At 35.5% G+C, this 17652-nt stretch overlaps 2 protein-coding genes across 2 annotated transcripts; one reads left to right on the top strand and one right to left on the bottom strand.

The window, feature by feature from the left end:
* The first annotated feature begins 274 nt into the window (after positions 1 to 274).
* Positions 275 to 4735, top strand: LOC131801423 (putative inorganic phosphate cotransporter). The gene is made up of 4 exons (XM_059120187.1): positions 275 to 408; positions 482 to 618; positions 3395 to 4468; positions 4538 to 4735. The coding sequence occupies exons 1-4, from the start codon at positions 387 to 389 to the stop codon at positions 4733 to 4735; spliced, it is 1431 nt and encodes a 476-aa protein (XP_058976170.1). The 5' UTR covers positions 275 to 386.
* Positions 4736 to 5325: 590 nt separating this feature from the next.
* Positions 5326 to 16925, bottom strand: LOC101895176 (putative inorganic phosphate cotransporter). The gene is made up of 4 exons (XM_059119980.1): positions 16819 to 16925; positions 11521 to 11657; positions 5798 to 6883; positions 5326 to 5732 (listed from the first exon to the last, which is right to left on the bottom strand). The coding sequence occupies exons 1-4, from the start codon at positions 16838 to 16840 to the stop codon at positions 5541 to 5543; spliced, it is 1437 nt and encodes a 478-aa protein (XP_058975963.1). The 5' UTR covers positions 16841 to 16925; the 3' UTR covers positions 5326 to 5540.
* Positions 16926 to 17652: the final 727 nt, after the last annotated feature.

A 17652-nucleotide genomic window follows, 5' to 3' on the forward strand; every position in this document is an offset into this window, starting at 1 on the left:
TTTAATTTGGAAAGAACCTTGGCATCACTTTCTGGACAAAATTCGTTGTTCGCGATTTTATACTTATGTATGTATGCTTGTCCACATTGGTTGAATGGTGCTACTCACTACTTATCGTTTATTTAAAATTGTTAAGCGCTTTAAAAATACACAAACGTGGAACAAAAACTTTTCATGTAATATCATTTAATATCTTTTGATTTTTTCTGATGACAACTTAATGTGAAGTGGTTATCGCATGTTTTTTATGCTATAAGTTTGTTTCTTTTTTAACTAGATAACGCTTGGGCAGTGCAATTGCGGTTGCAGTTGTTGGCTGAGGTTCAATCATTTGCCAACGATCACGGCGTCTACTGTCGACGGAATATCTGAAGTGAGAATCTCCAATGGAAAGTGATATCAGCAAAGGTACTGACCTTTTTAATTTCAATAGATGGAGTTCTGAATCAATTGACACTGCCTATTAATTTTGCCAATTTAGGTCCGGTTATTGGCCAAAGACATGTCCAGACATTGCTGTTGTTTGGTTTTGCTGCAATAAATTATATGACCAGATACAGCGCCAGTATATCTTTGGTGGCAATGACAAACTCATCGACAACCAATCCTAATTTTCCGGTGAGTTTTAATTTTGAAACAACATATTATTATACTTTACAACACTTTGTGCTGGGGGTATTATAAGTTTGAATGGGCCGAAAATTATGTAACACCACGAAATATTGATTTCCCACATAGGAAAGTATATATGGATCTTCCTATCTCGCCGAGATGAGTCGATCTAGCCATGTATGTCCGTCCGTCTGTCCGTCTGTCCATGTTAATTTGTAATCACTGTACAAGTCGCAATTATGGCCCGATCTTCACGAAATTTAAAATGTAGATGGGGTTAATGTCAGAATAGAACCCTATTTCTTTTGGAGATGATCGCATGCGATTTTTCCAATTTGACTTATAATATTGAAGTGTATATTTTGTAAATATTTTTGCACTTTACAACACAGGTTGGAGTTATTATTTATACACAGATTGCAATTATCGTTCGATCCTCACGAAATTTTTGACAAAGGTAGGGTTAGGCTCAGAAGGGCTAAGCCTATTGTTTTCAAAGATGTCCGCAATATATTTAGGGGTTGAAATGGACCAGCAACTCAAAATGTTCCTGATTTTGTAGCCGTTAAAAAGGTTACAAATAGAAACCAAAGGACACGAGATCTTGCATGAAGTTAGAATTTAAGACAGCCGGTAGATTGGACCACTACTTTTGTTTGAAAAAATACTGACATTACTTACAGGCGATATCCGAAATACACAATAGGCGAACTTCTGGCTTTTTATACCCTACAACACTATGTGTTGGGGGTATTATAAGTTTGATTGGGCCAAAAATTATGTAACACCTCGAAATATTGATTTCCCACATAGGAAAGTACATATGGATCTTCCTATCTCGCCGAGTTGAGTCGATCTAGCTATATATGTCGGTCCGTCCGTCTGTCCATGTTAATTTGTAATCACTCTACAGGTCGCAATTATGGCCCGATTTTCACGAAATTTAGAATGGAGGTGGGGCTAGGGTCAGAATAGAACCCTATTTCTTTTGGAGATGATCGCATAATATTTAGGGGTCGAAATAGACCAAAAACTGAAAAATATCGGATTTTGCAGTAGCTATACAGGTCGCAATTATAGACCAATCGACGCGGAATTTCGCATGTAGCTAGAGTTTAGGGCGGGGAAGAAGCCTACCAATTTGGGTGGTCATCGGATAATATTTAGCGGGTAAAATATACCATATTTTTTGAGTTGAAAAAATTCAAAATTTTTCATTAAACCGCGAATATTTTAAATCCCGGCGAAATCACAAAGCCATGACAAGGTTACTTCTGATCTTTACATTGATGTTAACATCCAACAAATCGGATATATAGCAAAATATGTGCGATATATATGTCTATCAAAGAAGATATGCTTGAAAGATCTCTTATATGTCGAGAACGGCTGAACTGATTTCGACAGTTCTCATTAATTCAGAATGGCCTCTTGGCAGGAAAGAAAAAACGTCTAAAAAAATCGCATAAAAATATCTCTCTAAAGATGAAAATATTGATTTTGTAAAATTTTCTCATATTTTTTCAATTTTGTCATATTTTTGGCATATTTTCATTTTGAATCAAACATTTGGTAATATTTTTACAGCTAACAAAACTAAGTAGTTAGGATATCAGGATATCATATACAGATCGCATTTATGGGCCGATCCTTACGAAATTTTGCATGGGGATAAGATGAGGGTCAGAATAGATGCCTACTCTTTTTGGAGATGATCGCTATATATATAGGGGTTGAAATGGACCAAAAAACTGCCAAATTGTCAGCAGGTCGTAATTATCGCCCGATCCTCACGCACATTTGAATGGGGGTTACATTGCAAAAGCCAAGCAGTTTCGGATGGCCATCCAAAAATATTCAATGTGTGGAATAGTTTGTCAACTTTTGTAGACTAAATACGAAAATGTCCATTCCAGAGACTTTTTGGAGAATTCACAAATATAGGAAAGACGCACTTCTGACTATTTCGTTAACGCTGATATTGTTGAAGAATATAGTCAAATGTCTGTATCTTATATAGATGCGTTTCAGTGAAAAACCAATAATAAATGTTAATCTTTTGCCACTTCTTAGAGATTATAGGTCTTTGGGAAATATTGGTTACAAATCTAGGAAGACCATTTACGTGCAACATCTACCAATAAATTGGAAATGAGCAAATTAGTTAAAGTTGCTATTATTCGAAAATTAGAGAACGAAACCTGATGGTTTTCTTTTATTATTTGTCACAATATCTTGTGGAATTCTTTCGAGTATCTCGCCTATATAAACTGTATCGTTTATTATAGTGTTGTAGGGTATTCAACGGTCGGCCCCGCTCGACTGTAGCCTTTGCTTACTTGTTTATGCTGATTTCGTTGACAAATATAGCCAAATTGCTTTTGGAGATGATCCCAAAATATTTAGGGGTTCAAATGAACAAAAAGAAGAAAAAAATCCTGATCACACAATTGAAGCCAATCGACACGCCTGAGAAGATAGTTAAGCACAGGGAAGAATTCTGGCATTTTGGATGACCATTGGATTATATTTAGCCCTAAAATGGACCACAAAAACTAACAGCACAACGGAGTGCACAAATATTGGGAAAATGTACCTGGTCAAAATGCTAAGGGTAATATCTGGGCAGTGTTCCGTGACATAATTTCAAAAGCGAATTCTTCCAAAATGGATTTGGACATGAGGGGGGCTTCTCACATATTGTTGTGTTGTAGGGTATCGGCCCCGCACGACTATAGCCTTTGTTTACTTGTTATATATTAGTATTGACTTTTATTTTCAGCAATATAATTGGAACGAATCGGAAAAATCCTACATATTGTCCAGTTTCTTTTGGGGTTATCTCTTTACACAACTGTTTGCAGGCTATTATTGTAAGCGTTTTGGTGAAAAAGTCACTTTGTTTACGGCAATATTTGGTTCATCTTTGGTGGGGCTGATATTACCCATCACCTTGAAATTTGGCGATTGGCAAATATTTTGTGCTGTGCGAGTAGTACAAGGTGTGTTCCAGGGCTTGGATTTATCTGGCGCCTATGCACTTTTAGCCAATTGGTGCCCGGTGGAGGAAAGGAATCGTCTGGGTGCATTGGCATTTTCGGGTAATGAATGTGGCACACTGATGGCCATGTTACTTAGTGGCCTTATAGCCATATCAGCACTTGGTTGGCCAGGAATTTCCTATATATTCTGTGGTATTGGACTTATTTGGTGTCTCTTATGGATAATATTTGGTGCCAGCTCACCAAATACTTCAAAGTATATATCGCTCGAAGAAAAAACTTATATTCAAATATCGAAAAAAGAAACTGTGGAGGGTAGCAAAAAATCAATACCCATACCCTGGAAAGCTATTATATTATCACCAGCCTTTTGGGCTTTAATTGTGGCACGATGTTCGGAGGCCTGGTCCTTCACCGCAGTTCAAGCAGCCTTGCCTGAATACATGAATGGTGTGTTTGGTATGGATATGAAAAATAATACGCTCTACTCGGCCTTGCCCTATATCCTCCTGTGGGTAATGTCCTATGTATATTTGATACTGGCGGATCTTTTGATAAATTATAAAATATTATCGCTGAATGCTGTGAGAAAAACTTTTAACTCCATTGCATTTTGGATACCAGCCATATGTCTGATAGGCATTGGTTTTCTAAAGCCCCATCAACAGATTATTGCCGGAATTTTGATGATTGTCATTGTGGGCGTTAATGCGGGTAATATGATTGGCAGCGGTTTAAATGTCATCGACCTGTCACCAAATCACACCGATATTTTGATGAGCATTCTAAATGCGGCTGGTAGTATAATGCCTATGTTAAATCCTCTGGTAATGGCTGCCGTCGTACACGATGATGTAAGTAAAATGTTATCTACATTTTCAGGGCTGTTAAAATCTAACCTAACATTTACTTATCTATTTTAGTCCGATGATAGACAGTGGCAAATTCTGTTTATCATTTGTGCTTTGATATATTTCGTGGGTAATATAATTTATCTAATTTGGGGCTCAACGGATGCCCAACCCTGGAATGATCCGAACTATTTGTTGCCCAAATGTGGAGATGATATGAATGAATGCAGTTCCGATGAACAACAATCTGGGCGAAAAGATATCACATAAGAACATTGGATTTATATAAGTTGGAGTACTGGCGACGGATTTAATTTGTCACAAATCAGGCACATCAATAAAATTATCATATCGATATATCTGAAGGACTTTCGGGGTAAAATAAAAATGCAGAACTTATACAAGAAATCAAGACTTTTACACTTTTTTTAATTGTTCTACGATGATATTGTTCTTAGGCGTAACTCTGTATAAAATTATAATCTATAAATATTCGGTTCACAATATCGTATAGCCCCCATATAACGGTACCCCCGATATTCGGTATTTTGATAATGTTAGCCATATTTTTGAATAGAATTGTCTGAAAATCCACACAAGTAGTTCCTTGCGAGTACTTTACCCCCTGGAAGAGAATTGTCTATATAGGTCCACGATATCTATATCCTCCATATAACGGTACACCCCGATATTCGGTATTTTGACGATTTTAGATACATTTTTCAACGGTACTGTCTGAAATTTTACACAAAGAGTTCTTTGTGAGTACTTTGCCCCCAGATATAGATTTGTCTATATAGATCCACAATTTCCTATATCCCTCATATATCGGCACCTTTCGATATTAGGTATTTTAAAGATTTTAACTGAATTTTTAATGGAATTTATTTTTTTGAAAATTTTCAAATTAGTTTCAAATGGTGGAGGGTATTCAAAGTTCGGCCCGGCCGAATTTACTGCTTTTTTACTTGTTGTTGTTTAATAAAATAAAAAGCCGTATATCTAAAAACTACTTATAATACTTTAACATATCATATGACTTATATGTCTAATATAATCTTAAATAATAAATAATTTAATACTTTTCTTTCGTTTCCGTCGATTTGTTATCAACACAGTCTTCATTTTGTATATCTTTCGAAAGGAGGAAATTTTCATCATCCCATGGCTGCAGTTTTGTGGATCCAAAGACAATGTAGAACAAGTTGCCCAAACCAAAGACAATGGCCGAAATGGCAAAGACTATTTGCCATTCTGTGCGATCCTCCTAGAAACCAAAATGAAGAAGCATTACTTTGTTGTACCTCATCAAATTCTTCATCTGTTACTTACCTCATTCTTCACAATCAATCCCACCAGCAGCGGTGTCAAAATTGGTATAATATTGGCCGATGTATTGACAATACCCATTAGAATGCCAGCATGATTGGGCGACAAATCAATGGTGTTCAAGGCACTACCAATGGTGGAACCCGCATTGATACCCACATTAGCTGTCATCAAAACAATGGCCAATGTTTGTTGGCTTTCGCCCACAAATCCCACAGCTATTAGACCAACTGCTGGTACCCAAAATGCCAAGGAGTTGAAAGTTTTCCTAATTCCATTTAGGCTCAAAATTTCCTTTTGCAATAAAACATCCGATAAAATCAAATAGATGTACGACATACACCACATGGCAAAATAGGGTAGGGCCGAAAACAAGGCATTACTCTTCATATCCATGCCCAGGACACCATTCATATAGGAAGGAATCTCAGCTTGTAGCGTTGAGAAACCCCACGATTGGGCAGATCTGGCAACCAGCAACGCCCAGAACGGCCATGAGCTCATAATAGCCGCCCATGGCACAGGAATCTTTTTCGGTGTGTCACGTGCATCCACCTCCTTCAGGGCATTCTTGGAACTTTCAATGTAATTGCATTCGGCTTCGGAAATTAATTTCGATTCGCTGGGGCTATTGGCGGCAAATACAATCCACAAAATACACCATACAACACCAACACCGCAGGATATATAAGAAATACCCGGCCATCCCATGCTGGAGGCAGCTATGATGCCACTTAAAAACATTGCCAGGACAGTGCCACACTCAATGCCCGTATTGGCTAGGGCTCCCAAACGATTTCTTTCGCTCACCGGACACCAGGCGGCCAGGTGAGCATGAATACAGGGAAATAGCAGTCCTTGGAATAGACCCTGTACAACACGAATGCCACAATACACCTGCCAGCCACCCCAGTCCACGGTGAATGGTATAAGCAGAGCCCCCAAGGCGGAGCCCAACGTCGAAACGAACATTGTCACTTTGGCACCAAATCGCCGACACAAATAGCCACCGGGAAATTGTGTCACAAAGTAACCCCAAAAGAAACTCGACAGGATGTAGGATTTTTCCATTTCATTCCAATCGTATTCCTGAAAAATATAAAAAATAATAAAAACCAGTAAAGAAAGTCTTAACGTCGGGCGAGCCGACTTTATGATACCCTACACCACTTTGCTAATTTAGTAGAGCTCCACATAACAATTAAAAGTTTTTGTGAGAGAATTTAATCTTACACGCTATGATTATAATTTTAATTTAAAGTTCAGAGGACTAAATATGCCGAAGCATTTGTATCTTTTGAATTCGGACTTGTGTTGCCCATTTGGTGCACAAATAATTTAAAATCGGATAAAAATGTATATGGGAGCTATATCCAAATCTGAACCGATCTCGATAAAATTTGGCAAAAATATTTCTGAGCTGTATTTGATATATTTCCCTGAATATCGTTGTTACGGAGTGCATATTACGGTTGTGGGTAACAAATATAACAAATCGGATGAACAATATATATGGGAGCTATAGCTATATCTGAACCGATTTCGATCAAATTTGGCATACTTATTGTTAGGCTTAATTTGGGTGTATATTCAAAATTCCATACAATTCGGGCTGATATTACACGTTGTTGCACAATAAAAGGCAAATCGGACGTAGATATATATGGGAGCTATATCTAAATTTTGACCGATTATCTTAGGGTTTCAATAGTGTTCGTCCTTGGGCCAAACAAATGATTTGTGCAACATTTCATCTGGATCGGGCAATAAATGCGACCTGTATTTTGTTTACAAATTACATGGACAGATGGACGGACGTGCATAAATGGACTTAGAATGTGATTCTATGCAGATCATCAAAAAGAACTATGGGTCTATCTCGTTTACTTTTGCCTGTTACAACAAATGCACAAAGACATAATTCCCTGACCACCTTGTGGTGTAGGGTATAAAAATTAATTATTGATGACTCCTGAAAATCCTCCTCACAAGGGAAGAGAAGTATATAGAACTCAAAAAAAACAAGTAAGCAAAGGCTACAGTCGAGCGGGGCCGACCGTTGAATACCCTACAACACTATAATAAACGATACAGTTTATATAGGCGAGATACTCGAAAGAATTCCACAAGATATTGTGAAAAATAATAAAAGAAAACCACCAGGTTTCGTTCTCTAATTTTCGAATAATACCAACTTAAACTAATTTGCTCATTTCCAATTTATTGGTAGATGTTGCACATAAACGGTCTTCCTAGATCTGGAACCAATATTTCCCAAAGACCTATAATCTCTCAGAAGTGGCAAAAGATTAACATTTATTATTTGTTTTTGACTGAAACGCATCTATATGAGATACAGACATTTGATTATATTCTTCAACGAAATCAGAGTTAACGAAATAGTCAGAAGTGCGTCTTTTCTGTATTTGCGAATTCTCCAAAAAGTCACTGGAATGGACATTTTCGTATTTTGTCTACAAAAGTTGGCAAACTATTTCACACATTGAATATTTTTGGATGGCCATCTAAAACTGCTTGGCTTTTGCAATGTCTGGTAACCCCCATTTAAATGTGCGTGCAGTTTTTTGGTCCATTTCAACCCCTAAATATATGGCGATCATCTCCAAAAAGAGTAGGCTTCTATTCTGACCCTCATCTGATCCCCATGCAAAATTTGGTTAGGATCGGACCATAAATGCGATCTGTAAATGATATCCTGATATCCTAACTACTTAGTTTTGTTAGCTGTAGAAATATTACCAAATGTTTAATTCAAAATGAAAATATGCCAAAAATGTGACAAAATTGAAAAAAATATGAGAAAATGTTAGAAAATCAATATTTTCGTCTTTAGAGAGATATTTTTATGCGATTTTTTAGACGTTGTTTCTTTCCTGCCAAGAGGCCATTCTGAATTAATGAGAACTGTCGAAATCAGTTCAGCCGTTCTCGACATATAAGAGATCTTTCAAGCATATCTTCTTTGATAGACATATATATCGCACATATTTTGCTATATATCCGTTTCGTTGGATGTTAACATCAATGTAAAGATCAGAAGTAACCTTGTCAAGGCTTTCTGATTTTGCCGGGATTTAAAAAATTCACGGTTTAAAGAAAAATTTTGAATTTTTTCAACACAAAAGATATGGTCTATTTTACCCGCTAAATATTATCCGATGACCACCCAAATTGGTAGGTTTCTTCCCCGCCCTAAACTCTAGCTACATGCGCAATTCCGCGTCGATTGGTCTATAATTGCGACCTGTATAGCTACTGCAAAATCCGACATTTTTTCAGTATTTGGTCCATTTCAACCCCTAAACATTTGGCGATCATCTCCAAAAGAAATAGGGTTCTATTCTGACCCTAGCCCCACCTCCATTCTAAATTTCGTGAAGATCGGGCCATAATTGCGACCTGTAGAGTGATTACAAATTAACATGGACAGACGGACAGACGGACGGACGGACATACATAGCTAGATCGACTCAGCTCGGCGAGCTAGGAAGATCCATATATATTTTCCTATATGGGAAACCAATATTTCGAGGTGTTACATAAATTCTGGCCCAATCAAACTTATAATACCCCCAACACATAGTGTTGTAGGGTATAAAAATATACCATAACAAGTAAGCAAAGGCTACAGTCGAGCGGGGCCGACCGTTGAATACCCTACAACACTATAATAAACGATACTGTTTACATAGGCGAGATACTCGAAAGAATTCCACAAGATATTGTGACAAATAATAAAAGAAAACCACCAGATTTCGTTCTCTAATTTTCGAATAATAGAAACTTTAACTAATTTGCTCATTTCCAATTTATTGGTAGATGTTGCACGTAAATGGTCTTCCTAGATCTGGAACCAATATTTCCCAAAGACCTATAACCTTTCAGAAGTGGCAAAAGATTAACATTTATTATTTTTTTTTTTTTTTTTTTTTTTTTTTTTTTTTTTGAATGAAACGCATCAATATGAGATACAGACATTTGACTATATTCTTCAACGAAATCAGCGTTAACGAAATAGTGAGAAGTGTGTCTTTCCTGTATTTGTGAATTCTCCAAAAAGTCACTGGAATGGACCTTTTCGTATTTTGTCTACAAAAGTTGGCAAACTATTTCACACATTGAATATTTTTGGATGGTCATCCGAAACTGCTTGGCTTTTGCAATGCCCGGTAACCCCCATTCAAATGTGTGTGAGGATCGGGCGATAATTACGACCTGCCGACAATTTTGCAGTTTTTTGCTCCATTTCAACCCCTAAATATATGGCGATCATCTCCAAAATGAGTAGGCTTCTATTCTGACCCTCATCTTATCCCCATGCAAAATTTCGTAAGGATCGGGCCTTAAATGAGATCTGTATATGATATCCTGATATCCTAACTACTTAGTTTTGTTAGATGTAGAAATATTACCAAATTTTTAATTCAAAATGAAAATATGCCAAAAATATGACAAAATTGAAAAAATGTGAGAAAATTTTACAAAATCAATATTTTCATCTTTAGAGAGATATGTTTATGCGATTTTTTAGACGTTTTTTCTTTCCTGCCAAGAGGCCATTCTGAATTAATGAGAACTGTCGAAATCAGTTCAGCCGTTCTCGACATATAAGAGATCTTTCAAGCATATCTCCTTTGATAGGCATATATATCGCACATATTTTGCTATATATCCGATTTGTTGGATAATAACATCAATGTAAAGGTCAGAAGTAACCTTGGGATAGCTTTGTGATTTCGCCGGGATTTAAAATATTCACGGTTTAATGAAAAATTTTGATTTTTTTCAACACAAAAGATATGGTCTATTTTACCCGCTAAATATTATCCGATGACCACCCAAATTAGTAGGCTTCTTTCCCGCCCTAAACTTTATCTACATGCGAAATTTCGCGTCGATTGGTCTATAATTGCGGCCTGTATAGCTACTGCAAAATCCGAAATTTTTTCAGTATTTGGTCCATTTAAACCCCTAAACATTTGGCGATCATCTCCAAAAGCAATAGGGTTCTATTCTGGTCCAAGCCCCACCTACATTCTAAATTTCGTGAAGATCGGGCCATAATTGCGACCTGTAGAGTGATTACAAATTAACATGGACAGACGGACAGACGGACAGACGGACGGACGGACATACATAGCTAGATCGACTCAGCTCGGCGAGCTAGGAAGATCCATATATACTTTCCTATGTGGGAAACCAATATTTCGAGGTGTTACATAATTTTTGGCCCAATCAAACTTATAATACCCCCAACACATAGTGTTGTAGGGTATAAAAATACATCCTTCCATAGATCTTCAATGAAAAAAAAAAACCTTCAAGGAGTATTAAAAGAAAGAAGACTTTCCGAAGGTTTTCCATAAATAGGAGACCTTTCAAAAGCATTTATACAGCGAAGACATCCAAAATATAGCTGTATAAACGTCAACAGATTTTTTCGAAATGCAAGTCCTTCAAAAAAGCTTCTATGTTTGACATATATTCAAGATAGCCTTCAAAAATAGAAGGCTTTCTTTGAAAGATTAATCAAGAGTTTTTTACAGTAGATCTTCTGAAGGCTTCCAATAGTATTTCAGAAACATCGAAGAAGTGTCTTGAAGGTCTTCTATTTATTAAGAACATTTTGAATATATGTATATTAGAATAATCTTTGGAACTCCTCTTAAATTATATCTGAGGGTTTTCCTATTATTTTTACTTACCGGAAAATCTGGATTTGTTGTTTCTGCATTTGTCATGGCAACCACCGCTACTCCAGCATTAAATTTAGCAATATAATTCACGGTAATGGCAAGGAAGAGCAGGAACACCTGCAGGTGTCGTTGGCCCAAAATAGGTCCTATTTTAATATACAAAAATTGAATTCAATAAAAAAACTGGTAAAGATATTATTTTATTTTGGCCGAGCCGATCATTTCAAGACCTTCACCATATCAAAATTTGAATTATTTTGAAATCAGTTATCTTAAATCAGAAAAAGGGTCAGATACCATAACGTGTAAAAATATTAATTTGTAGTTAGTTCAATGGTTAGAACTTTCACAATACCCATGATTGAAGGCCAAACCGATCAACAGAAATTCCAAAATCTCTATCGGCATGAAAAATATTTACAAGGATATGGTTTTTTTTCTACAAATTTAGAATTCTAAATATTTAATTATAGTCACTACGATCGGGAAAAATGTTATCAGGACATAAAACACACCTTAAAAATAGCTGGTGCCACCATATGATACAATTATGGAATCTTAGACCAGTATTAATAATGTTTCGTGAAGTAAATTTTATCCAATCGATACACATATATAAACCAGTAAGGAAAGATTAAAAGTCAGGCGGGGCTGACTATATGATATCCCACACCACTATGTGTGTTTAGTAGAGCTCCCGTAACAAAAACGTTTTTATTGGGAATTTATGTGAAGTAGATCATAAAAACGATGATCCTTATTTAAATGCTTATGGCTTTAGAGTAGTCCAACTCTGAATCGATTTTGACGGAGGCTCTTGCCCTTTAGTACCAAACAACATTGCTGTGTAGTGCATGATATAACCTCGATAAGGATTATATTAAACAAGTAAGCAAAGGCTATAGTCATGTCGGGCCGACCATGTGATACCCTAAAACACTACAATATGTTAGAAGCCCACTTATGTCCAAATCCATTTTGGAAGATTTCGCTTTTAAAATTCTGCGACGGAGCACTGCCCAGATATTACCCTTATAATTTTCACCAGGGACATTTGCCCAATATTGTTGATTGTTGTGGTCATTTTACAGCTAAATATAATCCAAAGGTCATCCAAAATTCTAGAATTCTTCCCTGTCCTTAACTCACTTCTCAGACTTGTCGATTGGTTTAAATTGTGCGATCAGGAAACTGTTTATGTTTTTGGTTCATTTGAACCCCTAACTATTTTGCGATCATCTCCAAAAACGAGAGGCACCTGTTTATCTCCAAAATTTAGACTCATCTATATGATTTGCTTGTCTACGATATTAGGCTATATTCGACAAATGCAAAATCAGGAACATTTTTAATTGTTGGGACATCTTTGAAAGCAATAGGCCTAGCCCTTTTGAGCCTAACCCTGCCCTTGGGAAAATTTTTGTGAAAATCGGACGATTTTTGCAATCTGTATAAAATAACCCCAACCTGTGTTGTTAGGTGAAAAAATATTACAAAATGTGCACTTCAATATTGTAAGTCAAAAATCGCATGCGATAAAAAAATATGAAAAAATATAAAAATGTCACAAAATACTTCAAAATCTATATTAAGATCATTATTGGCATATTTTTACGCGATTTTTTTTTTAGATTTTATACTTTTATGCCGATAGGGCATTCTAAATTCACAAAATTTGTCAAAATCGGTCCAGCCATTCTTGAGGTATAAGCATTCTAGCTAACATCCCCTTCATTGTATATATTTCGCTATATACATCCGATATGTTTACTATCGGCATGTACGTAACGGCCATAATTGACCTGTTCGTCTATTTGTGATTTCGCCGGGTTTCTATTCTATTCTCGGTTTAATAGAAATTTTGAAATTTATATAACACAAAAGTTATGGTTTATTTCACCCACTAAATATTATCCGATGACCATCAAAATTGGAAGACTTCTGCCCAGCCCGAAGCTCTAGCCTTATGCTAACTTCCGCGTCGATTGATCCATTATTGCGACCTGTAGAGCAACTGAAAAATCAGGAAATTTTTCAGGTTTTGTTCCATTTTAACCCCTAAATATTATGCGATCATCTCCAAAAGCAATAGGCTTCTATTTTGGCCCTAGCCCCATCTCCTTTGTTAATTTCGGCATAGATCTGGGAGATAGGAAGTTCCATATATACTTTCCTATGTGGGAAACCAATATTTGGAGGTGTTATTATACTTATAAAACCGCCAACACATCTAGTGTTGCAGGGTATAAAAATATTTCTTGGAGCAATAGATATACCAGACCGAGATTCGCCAAATGATAAAATTCTGTTGAATATGAAAAAAACCTATTCGTATATTACATATATAATGAACAATAACCGTATAATCAGATAATATATATATGTATATCGAAGCTACATAAAAACCTGAACCGATCTCGATAATATTTAGCAGAGGTATTTTTAAGTAATATCTGATGCTCTTTATAAAATATCATTGTTGAGGAGTGCATATTACGCATTTGAGGGATTTTAACACTAAATCGGATGAAACATATATATGGGAGCTATAACTATATTTGACCAGATTTTCACCAAATTTGAAATACTTTCTTCTTGGATGAATTCAATCGGAATTATCAATATTAAGTTCATTTTGGCTGATATTAGCAATTTGGTGCACAATAAACCTGATATCGGATAAAGATATGTATGGGTGCTATGTCCGAATCTGATCCGATCTCCATAGAATTTTATAGATGTATTTCTGAGCTGTATCTGATATCGGGTACCATAGATCATTGTTGTAGAGTGCATATTTAGCATGTGAGGGACTCAAACCCTCCAAATCGGATGAAACATATATATGCGAGCCATTGCTGTATCTGAACCCATTTTCCCCTTACCACTATGTGGTGTAGAGCAAAAAAACTAAAAAAATTAATAGGCTAAAAAGTCAATGTCCGTGATTATTCCAACTACCGGAGTGGGTCAATTTTGTACATTTCTTATCTGACCTTAGTCTTCCTTCACTTTACGTGAGATATATGAAATGTGCGGGAGGTACTAGATGTATTGGACCGAAATGTTCAATTTTCACACTTCATCTTACACTGATTAAAAATATTGTGAAGTGCAAATGAGAGAAATATATGGATATACCCATGGTACAACGAAGAGAAGGTAGGCCAACTTTGAAAAAATTGTAAGTATAGAGGTCTCTAGAGGCTTGTAATGTCAGAATTAGTATCAAAACAATTAAAAATCAAACAACTTGTTGCATTTATTTTGAATAAATAATTGAAAAACGCGATAACTGAATGAAAGGTCAACACTTCTTTTCAAAATCATGGACTATGTATCTCAAAAAGGATTATTTCGCTACAAAAACTAGATTTTGTCGATGCATACGTTGAAATAAACATTTTGAAAACAGCCGAACTTGAATATTTTCTGAACATTTTTTTTTGTTATTGAAAAGAAAACACATACATACACAAATAAAGATGACATATTAAGCCAAGAAAATAAAAAAATTAAAATCATATGGTATCATAGCCCTACCTTGATATCATTGTACCATGGATATACCCATGGTACAATAAAAAGGTAAGGTAGAGCTCCCAGCTGATTACATTTTTTTCTAATTGTGCCCGACTTCTGCCAATTTCGTGTATGTATTTATTGTTTTGAAAAATGAAAACAAAGTATTTTCAAAACCATTGATTGGAAGACACGTACATTGCGTCTCGCGCATTAAAGCTATTAACCCGTTTAGCCACGAAATTGAAAGATTGAACAGATTGGATCATGTTTTTGGGAGAAAATTCAGGCATTTTGCTAATTTTTCGTGATATTTAACTCAATTTAAAAATTAGGAAAAATATGAAAAAATTAAAACAACAACAATTTTGAATGAGTCCGACAGGAAGCGGGCATAGCCTCAGGGCCATGGTACAATGATATCAAGGTAGGGCTACGATACCATATGATTTTAATTTTTTTATTTTCTTGGCTTAATATGTCATCTTTATTTGTTTATGTATGTGTTTTCTTTTCAATAAGAAAAAAATTGTTCCGAAAATATTCAAATTCGGCTGTTTTCAAAATGTTTATTTCAACGTATGCATCGAAAAAATCTAGAGTTTTTGTAGCGAAATAATCCTTTAGAGATATATAGTACATGATTTTGAAAATAAGTGTTGACCTTTCATTCAATTATCGCGGTTTTCAATTATTTACTCAAAATAAATGAAACAAGTTGTTTGATTTTTTATTGTTTTGATACTAATTTTGACATTACAAGCCAAACAGGTAGACATCTATACTTGAATTTTTTTCAAAACTGACCTACCTTCTCTTCATTGTACCATGCTCAGAGCTGTATTTCTGTAGTTTTACGAAGCTGTAAGCTACCTCCTTATTGTACCATGGATATACCAACATTGGAAAGAATCGCTAACTTTCTCCTCACATTATGAGATGTAAGTGTTGAAATGGTGACCCTTCGTGGTGGAGGTTCAAAAAGGGATGTGTCAATATCTATCATCTTCACAGTGTTGGCGGCAATAGTGAGATGTGTGAAATTTTAGGCGCATTGGATTCTTGTTTCACGTTTTGTATGAGTTATAATTATTCAAAACTCTGACCCCTTGTGAGGGAAGCACTTGATGGATTGGGCCAATATTTTCCATTTTCCCACCTAACATAGAACTGGGTTGGGATTTGCAAATTTTATATTAAATTGGAACATCCTTTTTTAAATCGATCATAATTGTCCTTAAACGGATTTCGTTCAAAGAGGCCTATGATTTAAAATCTTCATTTTTATAGGGCATGTTATGGCCGTATCATATGATATATTCTTTCTGTAGCCATATGGCTGAGGGTATAAAAAATTGGGAACACATTCCATTAAGTTCTTTATAATGGAAACTGACATTGCTTTTCTTTGGTTGTTGGTTGTAATTTCGTTTAATATGCCTCCCGTTTAAAGGTAATTTTCAACCACATTTTGAAAAAAAAGGACCAAGAAGACCGCGTGTGTGACCAAAGTGTTTTTTTTTTTTTCAGAATTCAACTGATTAAGTGTTTCAAAAGAAACTATTTTGAAATTTATCAAAGTTATGTAACATTTATTGTTTTTGTTTGCGATCGATGCCATATTGTTACTTCATTGGTTTTTCTTCAATCTTATTTAAATTTAGTATTATATTTTTGGTAATATTATTTTTATCATTTTTCTCTTCGTTTCTTATTTTTTCACTTCTCATAACAAATCTTTATTTTTTCACTTTCTCACTATTGAGCATTTTTTTAATATTTTACCCTTTTCTATATCCGCAGTCATTTTTTTTGAATTGTTTCTAATATCCTTTAAATGCAACTACCGTTCCACTACCGCCTGAGTGGAGGTTCGATCAACGACTCAATTATGTCATTTATTATCCACTAAAATGAAAACTTTGGTCGCTCGCAGTGGCACAGCCAGCAGTGGTCATATTATCATAAACTGTTTTTTTGTCTTTCCACACAAAAAATAACAAATATAAATCAAAGTCAATAGAAAGAACAACGATAATCGATGATAACGAACTAAACAATAATCTGGGCAGCGATACAGTGAAAATTTGCAAATAATCTCCCCCCACCGAAAGGAAATCCAAAACAAAATATTGATTTAATAAGTGAGTTATTTGATTAAATAAAACTTATCGATTGGCAATGCCCAACAGGGTGCACGGATTTTTTCAATCTATAATTATAAACGACGAAGTTTTATCAGCCTATAAAATTAAGTTGGAAATAAGGAGTATATTTTCGGCTTAACTGAGTCAAGGTATATGAGATATGAAATGAGACCGCATATCGAACGGTAGGTGGTAGAGGAAGGACCATTTCTTCTCGTACCTCTCCCACAATAAGTTTATGATTTTGAAAAAACAAAACGCTCAAAGAAATCGAAATAGGCATCCAACTCTTATCAATTTTCACACATACTACCACAATATCTGTTTTGAAGAAATGAACCCCTTTTGGTATCTTATCCTCTAAGGGTCACAATTTGCAATATTTTTCTCTGTCACCATACTCTCAATCAGAAACCTGAGTTGAACATGGATATGAATGTTAGATTTTCTTGTAATTTTGCCCATATCAGTA

The sequence above is a fragment of the Musca domestica genome, unplaced genomic scaffold (assembly GCF_030504385.1).
Source record: "Musca domestica strain aabys unplaced genomic scaffold, Musca_domestica.polishedcontigs.V.1.1 16, whole genome shotgun sequence".
Taxonomy (NCBI): domain Eukaryota; kingdom Metazoa; phylum Arthropoda; class Insecta; order Diptera; family Muscidae; genus Musca; species Musca domestica.